The sequence below is a fragment of the Falco rusticolus genome, chromosome Z (genome assembly GCF_015220075.1).
Source record: "Falco rusticolus isolate bFalRus1 chromosome Z, bFalRus1.pri, whole genome shotgun sequence".
NCBI classification, from domain to species: Eukaryota; Metazoa; Chordata; class Aves; order Falconiformes; family Falconidae; genus Falco; species Falco rusticolus.
In genome coordinates, this window is record NC_051210.1 from 47,189,711 (window position 1) to 47,207,206 (window position 17,496).

General features: G+C 37.4%; 1 protein-coding gene across 2 annotated transcripts in view; it reads left to right on the top strand.

Moving 5' to 3' along the window:
- Positions 1-17,496, top strand: part of PCSK5 (proprotein convertase subtilisin/kexin type 5) — a 247,605-nt gene that overhangs the window by 98,799 nt on the left and 131,310 nt on the right. For both annotated transcript variants that reach the window (XM_037374062.1, XM_037374061.1), the window contains exon 7: positions 3,741-3,913. In XM_037374062.1, coding sequence (XP_037229959.1) covers positions 3,741-3,913 — 173 coding nt within the window. The remainder of the gene's footprint in view (positions 1-3,740; positions 3,914-17,496) is intronic.

Here is a 17,496-nt window from a genome sequence, read left to right on the forward strand (position 1 = left end):
TGCAACAGCTTGGGCATGTCATTGAAAATTTCTCCATTAGTAACAATTGCTTCTGAATAGGTTATTATTTATTAAGCATTAGGAATGTGCAATAATGATAGTTTATAAATCCTCCAGGCATATTAACTGAGTCACAGCCTTTTCTAAATATGGTGCAAAAACTAATCAGATGGTATGATGCAGTTAGTGTGAACAGTAAAGACTGGATATATGTGCCTATTTATTTAATTTTTTATTTATTTATTTATTTATTTATCCATTTGTTTGTGTATTTATTTATTTATATAGTATCAAGAATATGACAGCCTTCAAGAATTTTCAGTGGTCTAAGTGAAATAAAAATTCTGTCCACTCCATTTATCACCATGATTTTGTAGAGCCATCGTTAACACTGTTATTCAAAGAAAGCTGGAAACTGGGTAACAAGTGTGTAAGCCTCACTTGAGGTAATGTACCACCTTTTAAAAGCATCAGCAGTTGAAAATAAGACTTCAGGAGTCTCAGCAGATAATCTGCAGAAAATCAGAGGCAAGAGCGAATTCCAGGGTATTGGGAAGGGAGTTTAAACTTCCTTTCCCACTATATGCATATATTCAAGAGTTTTGCTGCTGCTACCTCTGTTTGGTGTGCCTCCCTCCCTTCCCTCAGAGAAGCCATAAGCTACACATGTAAATAGGCAGTGGTTTTGTTTTCTCTCTGCAGGCCAGATAGAGTGTAAAAATGTTGAATCATATTATGCTGAACTAGTGTTTAGCTCACTTTTTTCCTGGGGATTTAAAGACCCTTCAGGGGCCTTCTTGGAGAAGAAACTAGAGTCAAGGTAAAGCAATTACATTCTCCTTACATTGAGGAGCACCTGCTGACAGTGATGTTGAATTTGCTTCACCAAGATAAGTATTCTTTACTTCAAACCGAAAAGCATCTCTGGACACGTAAGGGATAGTGAAGAGATAAAGCAAAAGGGAAACGAAATCCTTTCCATTGATAATCCATCAAATACTGGCAGCTGAACAAATCCGATTAATGATCTTTGTGATGGAAAGCTGTTAACAAGATATCCACCAGTAATGGTCACTTTTTTCCTAAATGTGTTTGTACTCCTTGTCTCATTTCCACATATTGAAAAACCTCTGACCACAAATAGGTCAGAAGATCCTTAGTAAGTCTGAGCCTTCTCCTACAATGGTGTAAATGGGGATGTAATCTGCAGATAAGACAATTCGAGTAAAATTGCAGTGTGTACCTTTAGTTCTTTTACAGGTTGTGACACGTTTCTTATAAAAAAAATATGCACTATGCCTGCGATTTGTGCTTAGCTAAGCTAGCTACAGGCCCTTTCACTAAAAGACAAACCAGTGCACCAAGTATTTTTTTTTTAATGTGATTCTGCAGTAATCACACATGGCAAATTACCACCTACAGAGCTTGTGAGACTTTTTATAGGAAGGGATGGTTAGTGTGTTGTTATTGTTGCAGACTGATTGTGGAAGTTGCAAAGCATCTGTGGGGATTTGGGTGCTTAGTTACTTGGCTGGGCTCAAGTCCTGACGGGAAAACAGTTACACTGAATTATGGCACAACAGATGTACATTGTCTTCAGCTGACAAGGAATTAGTTCAGCTGTTTCTTTAAGTTTAAATCAGATGCTGATTAAAAACAAACATTTTAAAAGAAAACTTGTTGAGCTCAGTTTGCGTGTTTCCTGTGGTTCATCAAAAGTTTGTTCTGACTAAAATGCCACTTAGGTTTTGGCAATTACTGCAAATATTTGAAAAAGTCTAAAGAGCTCTGAAGTCTTAGGTAGAACACTGCAAATGCAATCTGTTAATTGCCTTCTGGACAGCTTTTGTTTTGCTATCACCACATTCCAAATGCAGTTTGGAGATTTTGTGATCGGTAGAATTAACTAATCCAGACATTTGGGGTGGGGTGGAGGGGGAGGGCGAATGGAGGGAAAGAGAAAAAGAAGAGAGAGAAAGGAATTATTTTTATTTTAAATAGCCAATGAGACCTCTGTTGTTCCAAGTCACCCTTGAGGCATGTCTGTCAATTGTTGACCAGAGAGAGCAACACCCAAGTCACAGCCTTGTCTGTATTCCTTTAGATTTGACCATTTCACCATGAGCAAAAAAAACCCAACCAACCTGATGTGAATTACTTCAGGTGCCTGTGGCAGAATTTGGAGTTATTGTTCACAGAGTGCATGTAGTATTATTTAGGCATGCTACACAGTAACAGAGACATAAAGGAAAGCTTTATTTTCCTTCTTTCAAAAGCAGTGTACTTTTTATTGTCTTTATTTAGAACTAAATATATTTTAATGTGTTTGAAAGAAACTGAGAACACAATTTCCACCCATCATTAATTTTCTGAGATTATACTGAGGAAGAAAAATAAAACCTGAGAATCCCAGTTTCTTTAATGACTTTTTTAATAAAGTAAAGTTCATAGTGAGATCACTGTTTGTAAAAGTTTATTATCTCACAAAACACGGGCAGCTTTTGTGTGAACTTAGGAATATGATCACTTTTCATTTCTGAGTCAATTAGAGTAAGGAAAACAATAAGACCCTCTATCAACAAAGCACCCCCCATACCTTCTGTTAATTGGAAGTTACAGTCTTGGTAAATACCCAAGTAACTTCAGTCAGAGCTCATGAGCAAAATTAAATGTGTCTGTAATTTAAAATATGTAAATTTGGTTTATAAATAACAGTGGCCTTTTAAAGGAGAAAGAGTGTCAACCTTGTTAATTGTTGAAATAATCATTAATCTGTACTATCATACTATACAATGCTAATTATTATTTAGTATTTAACGTCCCTGATCAAATGTCACACTAGCTGTTTATAGTTCCTTTTTCTTGCTCAGGTTAAAACTGGCATTAGTGGTTTTCTGAGTGAGAATTAACTTCAGCTAAAGTCTTATAGTAGTCAAAAGAACGACTTTAACATTTTCTTGTTTTCCACATTTAAATTACTCAGTCTAGTGATCTTAAAACATCATGATGCTGTTCACTTTAAAAGGGCTAGCACATTGACTTGTCCAAGCCCGCATGAATGGATTCTTTAAACACAAGAATTTCAGATTATACCATACAAAAGCTGCTTCTGCACAGAGGAGGATGTTCACGATATTGTAGTTTCAGGTTGAATAATGTTACGTATAGGATATTTGTTTCTAACTTCCTGTAATCGTCTTGCTGCTGTGTATAGTAGTTGGTCTGTACACACAAGCCTTATCCCCAGTTACCTCTTTGCAGCCTCATGCAGTGAAAGAATGATCCCATGTTTACCTGTCAGCAGAGAACCTTTCATTACATCTGTTGACGTACTTAGGATTGGGAATGACTCATAGTAGGTGCTGCAGTTTCACTGCAGTATTAAAAAAGAAAGAAAAACATGTTATCTTCAAGGGAGTCATACAAACATATCAAGTCTTTTTTAAAAGTTTTCTTTAGTGTAAAGTTTATGTTCAAAGGCTGTATAGTGGATAAAGGACTTGTAGATAATTTCTAAAACTTGAAGGCCAAATATTCCTTCCTTTTTGTATTTTTTTCATCTAAAGACTTTTTTCCATTGGGAAAACACATACCCAAACAGGTTTCTGTTGCATTTTTTTTTACAACAGTAGAAATCCTTATGATCATTCAGTCCAACGTCCTACACAAAAATTTTCCCAGGTACGAGGGAGAAGTATTTTGAATTGGTTGGTCCTGTTCATTTATCTTTCATTTTGAAGGTGTACGGATGCTGGACGGAGACGTGACTGACATGGTAGAAGCAAAGTCTCTAAGCCTTAATCCCCAGCACATCCACATCTACAGTGCCAGCTGGGGGCCTGATGACGATGGTAAGACTGTGGATGGACCTGCTTCTCTAGCACGTCAGGCCTTTGAGAACGGCATCAGAATGGTAGGTTGGCATCAAACTGCATCTCCTTGATCTCCTCTTGTGTGAATGTGTAAGGCCACACATGCCCAGTGTGTGCAAGTGCACAGCATGGGGAACAGGAAAAGATCTTGAAGGAAAGAAGGAGAGTTTCTTTTGCATAAAACTAAAACCACATTTTCCTTCTACAGTGACCTTACAATCAGTCCTTCCTGAAATATCAGTTCTGTTCATTTTCAATTGGAATACATCATCCTCAGTGTCCTTTAAAACTGTTCTGAGGTAATGACGTAATTTTGCAAGAAAAAAAAAAGAGACTGAAAAATGCTACTTTGCACAGCAATGCCAAGTCATCAAATCTGAATTGCAAAATTGCAATGGAATTTAAAACAAAAGGCTTGATTGTTTTGTCTTCTTTCTTCGTTTCTTCCCTTGCTTTATTTTGCTTGATTTCTTAATGGAAGTTTGATGATTTTGATAGGGAGTTGGGGGCTAAAAAAAGTCTACACCTGTGTTTCTTTTAGTGTTGCTGTCTGGTCTCAGAAAACTTACACCCTGTTTATAACTTCATATACATTTCTCTACTAGTCTGTGCTATTATGTTTTCTCTGTGATATAGCCCAGAGATCTTCAATAATACGACACACAAAATCCCAAATGCCCCTATATGAAAAATCTAAGACCTTTACAATTTTCTTTAATAAGTTACTGTCAAACAAATAAGGCCACAGAAGGAAATGAGTAGTTAGAGGAATTTTTGATGTCAGAGGATGGTTTTAAGTTCTTCCTTTTACTCTCCTGCCTGTTAAATAGATCAGGGAATTCCTCGTCTTCCAGCACTCACACCTCTTTCCACTATATAGGGCTGGTGGAAAGGACTTGAAAGCTTTGCATTCAAAGGTTTGAGCATTATTTTGAATGCAGCAGAAGACTTGCTATTTCAGTGGTGGGTGGCTCTAGGATCAGAAAAGAGGGGATTAATACAAAACATTTTTTATAAGAGACTGAAACTGTTGGACCAAAGCAGAACTGGAACATAGTTACTGGAATGTGGTAACACTGCAGCAAGATTGGAAAGTGCAGCTATTACTGAAGTCAATGAGTGTTTTATCCAGGTATGCCAAGACTGATTTTAGTAAACCGTAGCTAACATTCAGCATAGAAGATTTGTGCTATGTTAAAAGACAGTGTCTGCCACTAAGAGACTATATTAATTTAAGGTATACCATAAAAAGCATTCATAACAAGAAATGGGGACAATGGGTTCAGAGGAGTAATAGGCAAAGCTACAAGAGCACCTGGTCAAGCTGACAGGCTGTATGCACAGTGCAGTTTTGGGTGATTTACAGCATATTTGACTGTAAGTTATAAATAAGTACATCATAAAATTGATACCCAGTATCACCATAAGCATTGCCTAGCAGCACAAGCCTAGGAAATGTGAATTCACATCTAATCACAGCTGCATCCCTGGCTTATTTTGGTTTCCTTGATAAAGCTGCATAAATTTCTTACTCTCACCCCTGTTTTCCTTGCCCCAATGTGGATAATAATACATGCTTAACTACCTAGCAGGTAAGTTATAAAGAGGAATTACTGAAATACTAAACTGATGACAGGAACTGTGTGCTTCCTATGCCATGTGATGTTAGAAGACCTGTCTCTCAAACTCAGTTCTGTCAGTGCTTTACTAACCATGCAAGCCGCAGACCGCTGCCTTCCTTTCACTTGTTCATGTGATGACCATTCGGTGTAGGGCTGCAGATTTACACTTTTGTTTGTTGTAGCTTATGTAGTACTTGAAGCCTATCATAATAAAATACTCAAGCATGTACTTAACTTTACCCTGCAAAAAAATTCAGGGGATTCACAGTTAAAACACATTCAGGGACACCAACAGATTCTGCCCAGAGAGCTTGGCTGTATTTAGTAGTCATTAAAATAGTTGTTGAAGTGTTTCTAGAACAGTATAACAAGTAAGTAGAAGGCCAAATGAACCTCCATTATTGCTTCACATGCATCATCGCTCCCCATGTGGGATGGAATATCAGTGCTTCCCATCACCCAGCTAGAGTTTACTACTCTTTGACAGTGACCACAGAGAAGAAAAAAAACAAAGTGAAGAAAGGGACCCTAATGGAACTACAGAATGCAGGGGAACAGGGAACTTGAACAAAATAAGTTTTACGTTTAAACATATGTATGTGCTAGTTTAAATGTCATACTTCACATATGTAAGACAATCATGAAATGTTCAGGCCAAATTTCTGTACCAGAAGAAGTCAGCCATTTCCTCATTGAAATCTCAAAACTGGGGATAAATCCGGTATAAATCAAGAATGCGGAATAATTTGCCAAAAGCACAGTTCTTGCCTATAAGTGTTATTGTTCCATTATTATTATAGCTGTAATATGAGAAGATACCCTACAGAACCCAGATGAATTTCATTTTACCAGCACATTGTTCTATATTTTTAGTAAGTACCAGTATATAGTGGAAATGTGGCATTTAAATTTAAAATTCTGAGGTGGCCTTTTTTCTGATAACAATGCAGACAAAGAGTTTGGTATATTTTTTTTGAGAAATAGTGGAAGATGCAAGTCAAATGATTATTTTTGCAATTTAGCTTCTATTTCGTTTTATTGATGTTTTGTTCTACCCAAAGTTGCCCATGTAGAGTTGAATGGATCTAAATATTTCCATGTATTTGGAAATTTTATCTAGCTCTGACTACAAAAGCTTTTTCATTTCTACTAAGGAAATAAAAGTGCTTTCCAAAACTTACATAAAATCATACTGATAAGAAATATACCATTTTTAAGGTTAATCTCCAATTTTCATTATTTAAAATGTAATATAGATTGAAAGATTGTAAATGTGTATCTCAGTTACGACCTTCCTTGACAGACTTAGTTTCCAGACCAAAAATTACTTTAAGATGAACCTGTTCTTGTTCTTTTTAATAAATCATGCATTTTCATGTTCAGCCAAAGGTATTTTTTTTAATGAGACAAATGGGGGAAGAAAAGACAAATTATCTCTGTGCCAAAATATTCCTAAAATCAGATCATTGTCCAGCTAGATACCTACCAAACACAGATTTCCCCAGGTAATCACAATGATTGTGCAAATAATGATAGGCAGGCAAAAATGCTTATTACATTGTATACAGATCTTGTCCTTCCTTTTTTTAGAAGTATTAAACTGAACAACAACAGTATTATATGTAGTATAGCATCTGTGAGGTAAATTAAAGTAATATTGGTACAGGAAAATTTGGCAAGACCTTTCAGATCTACACAAAGATTCAAGATTGGTATGTTTCATCTATTGTGCATATGCACACACAACTGAATATTAACTTTTTAAAACAGAACAGCAAAGGGAAAGGTCAAGATTTTTTAAAAGCATCTGAAAAAGTAATTATGCTTGGCTTGTTAAATTAGGAAAATCAAAGGTGGTACTGAATAATAACTTTGATTAGAGTATAATTAAACTGAATTATCACTCTTCTTTTTAACTATACTTATGAAATGGATGCAAGAGCCACAGTTTCTTACTCAGTTTGCTGAGAGACTGGGAACCATGAAGAAAATGCCTGGTTTATCTTTAGCGCATATTATTCCAGTTAACAGCTCATGCAGGGTGTTTTAGAACTATTATTATTTTAAAATGTGCTGAGCTAATATGATTACTCCTTCCAAATTCTGCAGAAAATAACAAAGATAAATGACTGTACAGTTTTTCCATAGAGTCCCACAGAGACAGCACATGCCATGAATTGAAATAGACAAATCTATTTGAAAAAAGCATACTAAGTAATAACTGAGTTTAAAAAATGGCAGCCTAACCCACAAGTTAAATATGCTTTAAAAAATTCTGCCCAGGATCAAGGTAAAGGAAGAGGAAACCAATTTTTAAACCTGTCTCAAGTACCGTGATTTCCTGTCATCTTCAGGGTGTTTTGTTTAATTCTATTGAATTTGCATACTTGAGCTCAAAGAGAAACCTTGGAGACTTGGCTATCAAACAATTTCTATGCAAATATAAAAGCTCCCTTTTATACCATGCTTCCAGTTGACAAGGTCCTTTTCTTGGAAATACTGTAGTCATAATGGTGGAAAATACTAGAGGCTTGTGTTTAAAATACCAATGTATTAGAAGTTCTAGACCTAATAATCTCAAAAATAACTCCATTAAAATCATGGAGAACTTGCCTGAAAGAAATCAGATGAAGGGCAGTATATCCAAAAGTGACATGTTCAAGAAAAGATTAGGTATGCAATGTCACATTTCACCCTGTGTTCAAGAGTAAACAGACTTAGCATTGCAAAACACAACTGTGGCCAAATCATGTCCTAAGGCTGTGCTGAGTCTGGGACAAAAGGGAGAACACAAAAGCCTTTTCTTGATTCAGAAAGATAAAACCAAAGTACCATTAGATTTTAAGATTACTGTATTTCACAGTCTATAAGCACAATGCTATAAGCACTTTAGAGGCTTAGACTCCCTGATTCATGGCTCTGTGTTACAGCAACTCAGGCTAGTTCATTTGTATTCATACAAATAAGCCTGTTTTTTCTGGGATCACTCTCAGCATCATTTGGAAAGTAATGCATTTCAGATAGTCTGACTTGTTCTTTCACTGCAGTTTAGTGAAGACCTAACAGTTAAGTTTCTGGGTGTATGACCCTGGTTGATACATTGCAGGATTTCAAAGAGGGCATTGTCTCACCTCTCCAAACATCTTGCCAACTGCATGCTTTATGTTGTTTGTTCTGCAGTACCCATCAGGTAGTCCAAATCAGCGACAGGGCAGGTCATCCTTAATATAACCTAAGAGGGTGGAGAGGCAGGGAAATCTACATGGAAACTTCTGGATTTCTGCCTGTGTCGGCGCAGGGGCTTTCATCTTACTGCCATGACACTGTTCTGTTTAGCAGGCTGGACACAAGCCAGAATGTTTGATGGACATTAATGATCAGATGCTTTGTGGCTGAACCTCTTGTAAGAACTCGGCTTGATGCCTTCCCTCCCATCATCACTGCCCCTTCTCATCTCTCTCGCTTCACCAACTTTGGCTGAAGCGTATGTGTTCCAAGTGTTTGCTAGGAGCAGAAGGCTCTCTCAAAATCACTAAACAAGCCTCCTACCCACATGCAAGAGAGAGAAAAGTAAGGGAATAAAAAGGAAGAGAAGAAAAGGGAAAGGAGAAAAGAAAGAAAAGGATCTCTTTTTTTAATATTATTATCACTATATGCTTCTCCGAAAGTGGAAGAGATTGTATATAATTTGCATGTGTCCAGGCAAAAGTTTGCTGCCTGTGTTGTACCGCAGATGTTTCTATTAAAGTTATTTGTCCTGTCATCACTTCCCTGCATCGTTCTGAGTAGGCTGTGTTGCCTACACAAAGAGGAGTTACTCTGTTCTGCTTTGCCAGAGAATTGCACTATAAAAGTCAAAGACAGAAGTTACTGCAAGAAGATGTCCAGTCAAATCTGTCAAAAAAACTTCCAAAATGGCTGTTGTTTTCTACATTGAGCTATTGTGGTGCACAGAAGTTAAGGCCAGATTTTTTAAACTCTGTATTGCATTAGTTCCCCTTTTACAGCTGCCATTTGAGACTGAATAACACATATCTGTGTGTACACATATCTCAGTTCATACAAAGATACATTTTGCATCCACAAGACCTCCTGTGCATTTCTAATTAGTTGGCCTAAAACAACTTGTTGACGATCAATCAGAAGAATTAGCACTGTGCTTGGGGAGGGTCTCAGAAAACACGACTTCCAGTGTGCTGATGTAACCCAATGTTAGGTCCTGGCATTGTCTGTTATATGATTTGCATATATACCATGCATCCCTATTGCATCTTATGATGCAATAACTGAATGTGTGATGTTATAGTTACTTCAACATAGAGAGTTAAAGTTTGGGTGGCTCTGTGCTATGGGTGGATGCTGACTATGTACCCGAACTGGAAAAGTCATTTTAACATAGTAATGTTAATTATACATCTATATATTTATAACATAGCATTTTTACATAGTAGTTCTTCCTTCTGAGGTCATGAGACATAGCACCATTGGCTTGAAATAATATTTGTAGTTTTAACATCACAAAAGGTGATTATGATTCAGCAAAACTTCATCCAGTTATTCCTGCATCAATATCCCTGTTTTCTTAATCTGTTATTTTCTGTTTTCTGTACATCTTTTGGGAAGACTCAGTCTTGACTGAAACCTGTTATGTCCATGGCCATTCAAGTCACTAACAACCTTCATGATGAAAAATATGTAGCTTGTTACTCATCTAAATTTCTTAGTTTCCTTTCCACTGCAAAATGCCTCTTCTGCTATATTTATAGTACATCTTATGGTGTTAGAAATCTCCACATGTAAGTAATTACAGGTTTTGGCGAAGTTATCTCTTGGATAAATTAAATTGGAATATAGGGACACAAGACAGGAAATGACTGTGTAGGTCATCCAGTATAGTTCTCTACTATCACAGGCACCATGTCCTATAAATACATTCAGCAATTTCTATTATAGAATGAATTAGAAATGTTTCCCCTCTATTTCTGCTGGGAGACCATTTCATAGCCATCACTATTCTACTGGTTAGATACTTTCTTCAAAGTTACAGCCAGGTTACATGAAAACTCATGTGCAGTTTTCAGTCCATTTGTTCCTGGGCTGAAATCTACTACAGCTTAAGTAACTTTTGTCCTTCCATTTTTGTTTCTGACATATTTATAGAACAGTCCCCTCTCAGACTTCATTTTGATGTGGTAAACAAGACACACTCATTAGTTGCTTAAAAACCAGGCTGTCCATCTCCTTGCTTGTCAGAGTGGTGCTTCTCTCTGCATCTTCTGGCCTGAATTCTTTTCCTGAATGTAGGTGATCATAATTACTAGTTTGACTAACATTTTCTTTCTTTCTGTGTCAAAATCACTTGACCACTTTGTTTCTCTGGCTCATCCTTAAAGCACTCTACTCATAACTTCCTTAACCCTTATGTTTCTCCAGCACAGCCCACATCATCTCCAGTGCAAACATTTCCATCCCCACCTCATTGTTACATTAACCTTAATTTTCTTTTTTTACTGATTTCTTGGAGGGCTCATCACATGTTTTACAGAAACGAGACAGACTAGTTCTAATACAGTTCTCTGCATAAAAGAAGTTATCAGAGAAAACAACAGATTTACCTGCAATTCAAAAGTGGATGTTGCATTTTAACCTGTTCCATTAATGCTCATACCTCTTACTCCGTCTTTCAAAATCTGTTCTACAGCCTTAACAGTAATGTTTTGTATATTCAGTTTCCTTCTGCTAGTCAGAATTTCCAAACCACAGTTCACGCCTGTAGTTCTTTCTGAAACAGTTTCTGTTGCCCAGCATTATTTTTCAAGTGTGGATACCAGAATGGGGCATGGAAGTTGTAGCCTTCTCTATGCACACGTAATAGTGTTTCCCTATTCCCTGAACATGTTCATATTCACCCTGCTTACCAATCCAAGGAGCGGACTAAATTTTAGGGCAGCTTATTGCCGGTTGGTTGTCTTCCATGACCCTAAACCCCCTTTCAAATTCACCACTTTCCAAGAGTTTGCCCACCCTTCTGTATGTCTTACCAACAGCCTTCATTTCTAAGTATTGTTGCCTTGCATTTGGCTGATATACATATCTTAGGATGCATTAATGGCTTCCCAGATGTGGTTTATACTTGATACGGTTTAGTTGTCTCCAAACAGATTGCCCAGCAGAAAGCAGGTTAGGTGACAACCTTACACATCATTACGCTAATAATAATTCTTTGCTCTACCGTTTGCACATGGTTAGCAACTTTCAGTATTCAGACAAAGTAAAATTAGGGATCTTGCCTTCCAATAAATTAAATGCAGTTTAGGCTCAGTGATACTTGGATTTAGTGATGGACTTGGCAGTCCTGGGTTAATGGTTGAACTTCATGATCTTAAAGGTGCTTTCCAACCTAAATGTTTCTATTATTTTATGATCTCATGAACTTTGATGCTACGCACTTTATTTTCTTTTGGAAATACATAAACAAAGCTAACCTTCATATTTCTCTCCTTTGCTTTCTGTAAAAAGTGAGCTTTTTCACAGACAGTCAAAGTGTAGTACAAAAAAAAAAATGCAGAAGAAGGAATAATATACCAGAAATGTTCTTACATTACATTAAATGGAATATACAAATCCTAAAAGGCAGGAAAATTTGGAATGAGAGTTACAGGAAAATATACCTCAAAATGTCCAGTTTCCTTACAATGTCACAAAGTGTACTGGAAACCAAAACTGTTTGGTTACCTCATCCCATCTCACACATATATGGAAACTGTTGTAACAAGCCAGAACAGCATTACTGCTTTTGGACTTGTCAAAAGTGGCCTCTAGTGTTGGGTGCTCAGCCTGAAACAGGTGATATATTTGAACATAAAAAACCGCACCATTCTTGTTGTGGTGTAAATCTTAATTTGGAAAGCTAGTACAGTAAAGCAGCTTTGACAAATCGGTCTCTTTCCATACACTAAAGTATGTACATTTCACAGAGTGCATTTTTGAAACATGAATCTGGTTACTTTGAATGGGAAAATCACGTATCTACTTTACTCATACACTTGAACAACAGCAGAATCTATGTATTTCTGTGTGTCATGTGGGAAAAAATGTATTTCTGAAAGGCAAATTGCTGGAAGTTCAGCATCAAGAGTTTTCTGTGCATGGAATTTAACATAAGTTTAAGGCACAAAACAGTGAGGGCAGTGATTTTGCACGCAGTCTAGGTGTTTCGTTTCTTCCTAAACAAATGCTATGGGAGACAAACTGCACAAAGCAATTATTGCAGTCAGTCTGCAGAAGTAGAAGCAAAACAGACTTATTTTCCTACTCATCTACTGACGAGCTACATTTGCAGAAAATTTGAGATTCTTTGTTGAACCCCAGAAGTTCAACAAATATCTCAAAACCTGAAGTTTTCTGTAAGGAAGAGTCAGATGTAAGTAGTGAACCAAAAACTGTGTGAATCTGGTGGCCATGGACTCCTCTCCAGTGTTTAATCAGATGGCAGTATAAAGGCAATGAGAACTTCCTGAACCTGCTGCGGGGGTGGGGGGTGGGAGTGGATTGGGCGTTGTCCAACCCATATCCAGTCCTAACAGAGATACCTTTCTTGCATACTACCCATTTACTTTGGCTTTGCATACAGAAGCAATTTCACCTATCATTAAATAAAGACTTCTTGTGCAACAGAAATTCTGGAAAACCCAGCCCTTGTTCTATCACGGGTGTTTACAGTATGCAGCTTGGTTTATCCTGGTAAAATGTCAGCAACAATAACAATAGTAATGATAATATGCAGAGATAGCCTGAATCAGAACCGTGATTCATGCAGCCCTGTAGCTGGCTCAATTCTGTTTAGCTAAACGAGAAATTCATTCCAGTATTCCACAGGTTCAGATTTCGGGTTTCGGCCAACACTTCTTTTGGTTGCACTTTAAGCACTAATTATAGCTCTGTGGGGAATATCTTAGAGCTGTTTAAGCTGTTGTTCTAGTGAAGAGTAAAATAAAAAATACACCACATGCAAGGATGTATGTTGAAATGTTCCATTGATATATCCCAATCATTATTGTGTTAATGCATGGTTGCTTGTGTTATTCAATACGTTATTTTTTTGTGCGCATATTAAAATATTTTCATGTTTCAGTATTTTAAAGGTATCATACCCTATGAGCTAATAAATACATTTTTCCTTTTGTTGTGATTAATTATTTTGTCTTGCTTTTCCTTAATTAAGAAGCTTGTTCAGAAGTAACTGAAAAGTTTTACTTTATTAGGAACAGCTTGCCTTTTCAACAGTATAAGGTAATTGTTGCTTTTTGTAAGTAGTGACAGACTTTTATGTTGTATATATATTGTGTGTATGCCAGTTCCAGCACTAGGACATATTTTCTTTACTTCCTAGTTTTCCTAAGAGTAAAAACATGACTGCTGATATGAAAACACGGGACTCAATTTTCAGACATTCCCTCAAACATGCACCTTTATCTATGGACACCTGTTGGGCTTATCACTCATTCCTTCATAGGTGCCATAGGTGCCCATTTTTAATGAATGATGCAAAAATGTGATTTTTTCTGAGAGCATGGATACATCAACAGAATTAATGGCCTCAGAAACTTCTCCATTTGTTCATAAATTTTTGCTTTTAATACCCAAGAAGACTGTCTTAATAAAAAAATAATCTGTTTGGCCGTCTTCTGATAACACTTCAGAATTGCTGGCTTGGACTCCCAGCTTACAATTATCTGTTTTGGAGAGATGCCTACTTTCAAGTGAGAGTGTTGTGCAGTCTGCAGAAGACTCTTTAAAGAGTGGTGTGCCAGACTATTTCTCATTCCCAGATTAGAGGTTAAGTGGACTGGTAGAAACTCAGCAGGAACTGGGAGGTGCTGCTTCGCAAAAGCAAAATGCTGCCAGTCAGCAGATTGGCAGCGGTGGCATCCAGATCCCAGGGAGCACAGAAATCAATGAAAGCTGGAAGCAAGGTGCTTCCTTTCACAGGTGCATCTCTCAGGATGCTGTGATCCTTGGTGCCTGGCCCTACAGTTGAATTGTGCTACATGGAAAATCATGGCTGCATAGTATTTTTTTTAGGTTGCCAGAGTACTGACGTCTGTTCTGCACATTCAGTCATGAACATTTCCTGTATGAATTAGTTTTTAAGGAAGAGGGCATACCATGGGCTACATTTTCAGGCTTCCACATAAGGGTCAATTTCACTTCCCAGCGGTAGTTCTGTTCTGGGAAACTTTACATAATTTAAGAACGTTATTGAGGAGAACAGAGGAAGTTACATCTTTAGGCTCAAGGTGTGGATTGGTGTCCCTCCTTATCTCTCCATTTTATATTTTCATTTTGTTTTCTGCTCATGGGTGTGCAATTTCCAGCATACCGGTGCCAGATTACCTCTCCCTGGCTGCAGCCCCTGTACCTCTAATTACTCCAGGTCACTGGTTCAGTCCTCTGCATTTCCTGCTCCTTAACATTTTCTTCCCAGTCCCTGGTTAAATTTGATCCATTCTGTAGAGACAACTACTCACCCCAGAGGCAGAGAGGGTTATTGAGGCATTCAGTTCCTGGGCAGGAAAACATCAGGATTCACAGGTGGTATTAAGGCAGCTTGTCTTGTAAAGCAGAATGAATGTCTGGTCTAAACTTTGTAAAATACTATGAATAAATATTGCTCCACTGGCTTAAACTACACCTTGCAGATGGAAACCGTTTTTATTAAATGGAAGTGTGCTGGAAGCAACTTGAGAGTATGTGGGGCTGCTGGTTGTCCTTAAATGAGTGTGTGAAGACCTCTACCTTGCAATGGTTCCTGCCAGCACCACTAAGGCAGTTGTTTGTAAAGATGTCGTTTATACATATACACACACATACACAAACACACACACTTGGAGTGGGGGTTGTTCTTTTAATAGTGTTAGGAAATTCTGCAGATGTCATTACGAACATGTTCATACTGGCTCTGGTCCTTGGCAGACTAACCCTTCCGTGCTGTTGAATAGAAAAAAAAAAAAAAAAAAAAAGCGTGGGGGGGTGGGGGTAGGGCTTTCATATCACTTACCCTGCTTGCAACTTCCTGACTAAGGAAAAAGAGGTGCTGGCAGGAAAAAAGTGGGAATGCCCCAAGATTCCTGTGCCATGCTTTTACGGGTGCAATTTCTGCCTGGTGGCCCTTTTATCAATGACTTGAGTCTGTTTTATTCAAGGTCAGATGTCTGTTGAGCACACTGGCTTTGTCCAGAAAATATGCAATAGAATTGGACTGTGACTAGGTCAATAGCAAGTCTTAGTTGTCAGTGACAGACTTTTCCATAATGGAACACTTGATATATTTTTTTTAATTATCTGAAATCTTATGCAATTCAAAAAAGTAGACAAAACAAAAGAACATTTCATAATGGTCTGACATGTGCACTGACAAGCGCAAGTGCAGTTATGGACAACTTGCAGAGTTTGTGAGAGGGAGTCTGTAGCTATCAGTGCAAATGGAAGAGCAGAAAAAATAGTGTGTCCAGAGGGAGAAGTAATGTCCTTTTAACGTCATGGGATAAGCACTGAGCATACTTTGCTGTGCCCCCATTCCACCCTGGTCTATACCTCTGTGATAGTTCACTAACTCTTAGTTTTGCTTAAGTTGTATCCATGTGGTTTATAAATGTACCTTTGCTTTTGAATAATAAATGACACATGGCTTCTTTGGCAGCTCAAGGCTTGTCTTTTCATCTTGACACCCTTGGGCATCTGGCAGATGACAGATGATAGATTTAGACAAACAGTAAAAGCTACAGAGAGCCTTGCATGTGTGTTTTTCTTAACTATGTAGCACAGTCCAAATGTTATTTATGTATTTAAAGGAGACCAGTTGGGAATGGCATTCACATACAGTAGGACGGCTGATACTGTTGCTCTAATTACTTGTTTGGTGTAGTTACTAGCAAGTTTATAATTTCCTGAACATGACTGGGTCTATTGAATTAAAGCAGGGTGTTTGGAAACAGGGAGAAAGAGGAAATCAAATGGTAGTTTAACAATAAGCAGTAAATGTAAACCAGAACTTACTTACTTGACAGATTATTTTAGTCAGGTTGAATTTAGTTTGGGGATTTGCTTATTTTATTTTTTTTTAACGCTGCCATTTGCTTTGCCAAATAGCTTCTAGGAACAAGATCTTTACCGTGCTTTCTAGACTGAAGGTAATGCTGTTGTTTTCTGTGAAATGCTGAGTTGTTAAATGTGCAGTATTGCAATGTGTTAGAAGAATGGGTTTTCTTTCTTTGTGTGTATTAGAAAACACTCTTCACCATTAGTGCACATGGCACTTATTTTTTATTGCAGTAACAGAGATGCTAATAGTTTGCATATTTGCAGGAGCCATTTGTTTTGAAGAAATATTTGTTATTATTTGTTTACAAAAAACTTAATATGGAAAGGTAAATTTGGATGCCAATGGCTGTTATTTTTTAAGCCCTGTCATTACTATAAAAATCTGAATTTTTGTTTATTATTTTAAATACTGCATTGCACACTGGCATGTATTCATCAGGACTACATTTTGTGCCCCAAAATGTATTCACATATCTGTTTCTGCAGCTTATTTTTCATTATTAGCACAGCAGCTTAAGTATGCATCTTAAGAAATATAGACACATTCTCTGTGCAGAGAAGTTAATAATTCAAGGGTTACTCCTGCAAAATGTACACGAAGTACAGTCCTACCCCGCTGTGAAGAGGTTTTCATTGCATGAGTGGGACAAATCATGTTATACTGCTGTTTGCAGACAAAGCCGGCTGATGATAACAGCAGAAGAATGACAGATGGACTGTTATTGATAGGATATTTTCCTATATGTGTATGGTTTTGAGAAATTTTTGTACAAAACTTTTTTTTTTTAAAGTGGAAGATAGACTTCTAGACAAAGTATTAAGATAGTTAGATTCCGTTTTTCTCCTTCATGTGGTTTGATTACCCTGAGTTCTCACTTCTTCTCTCTTGGTTGTATTGG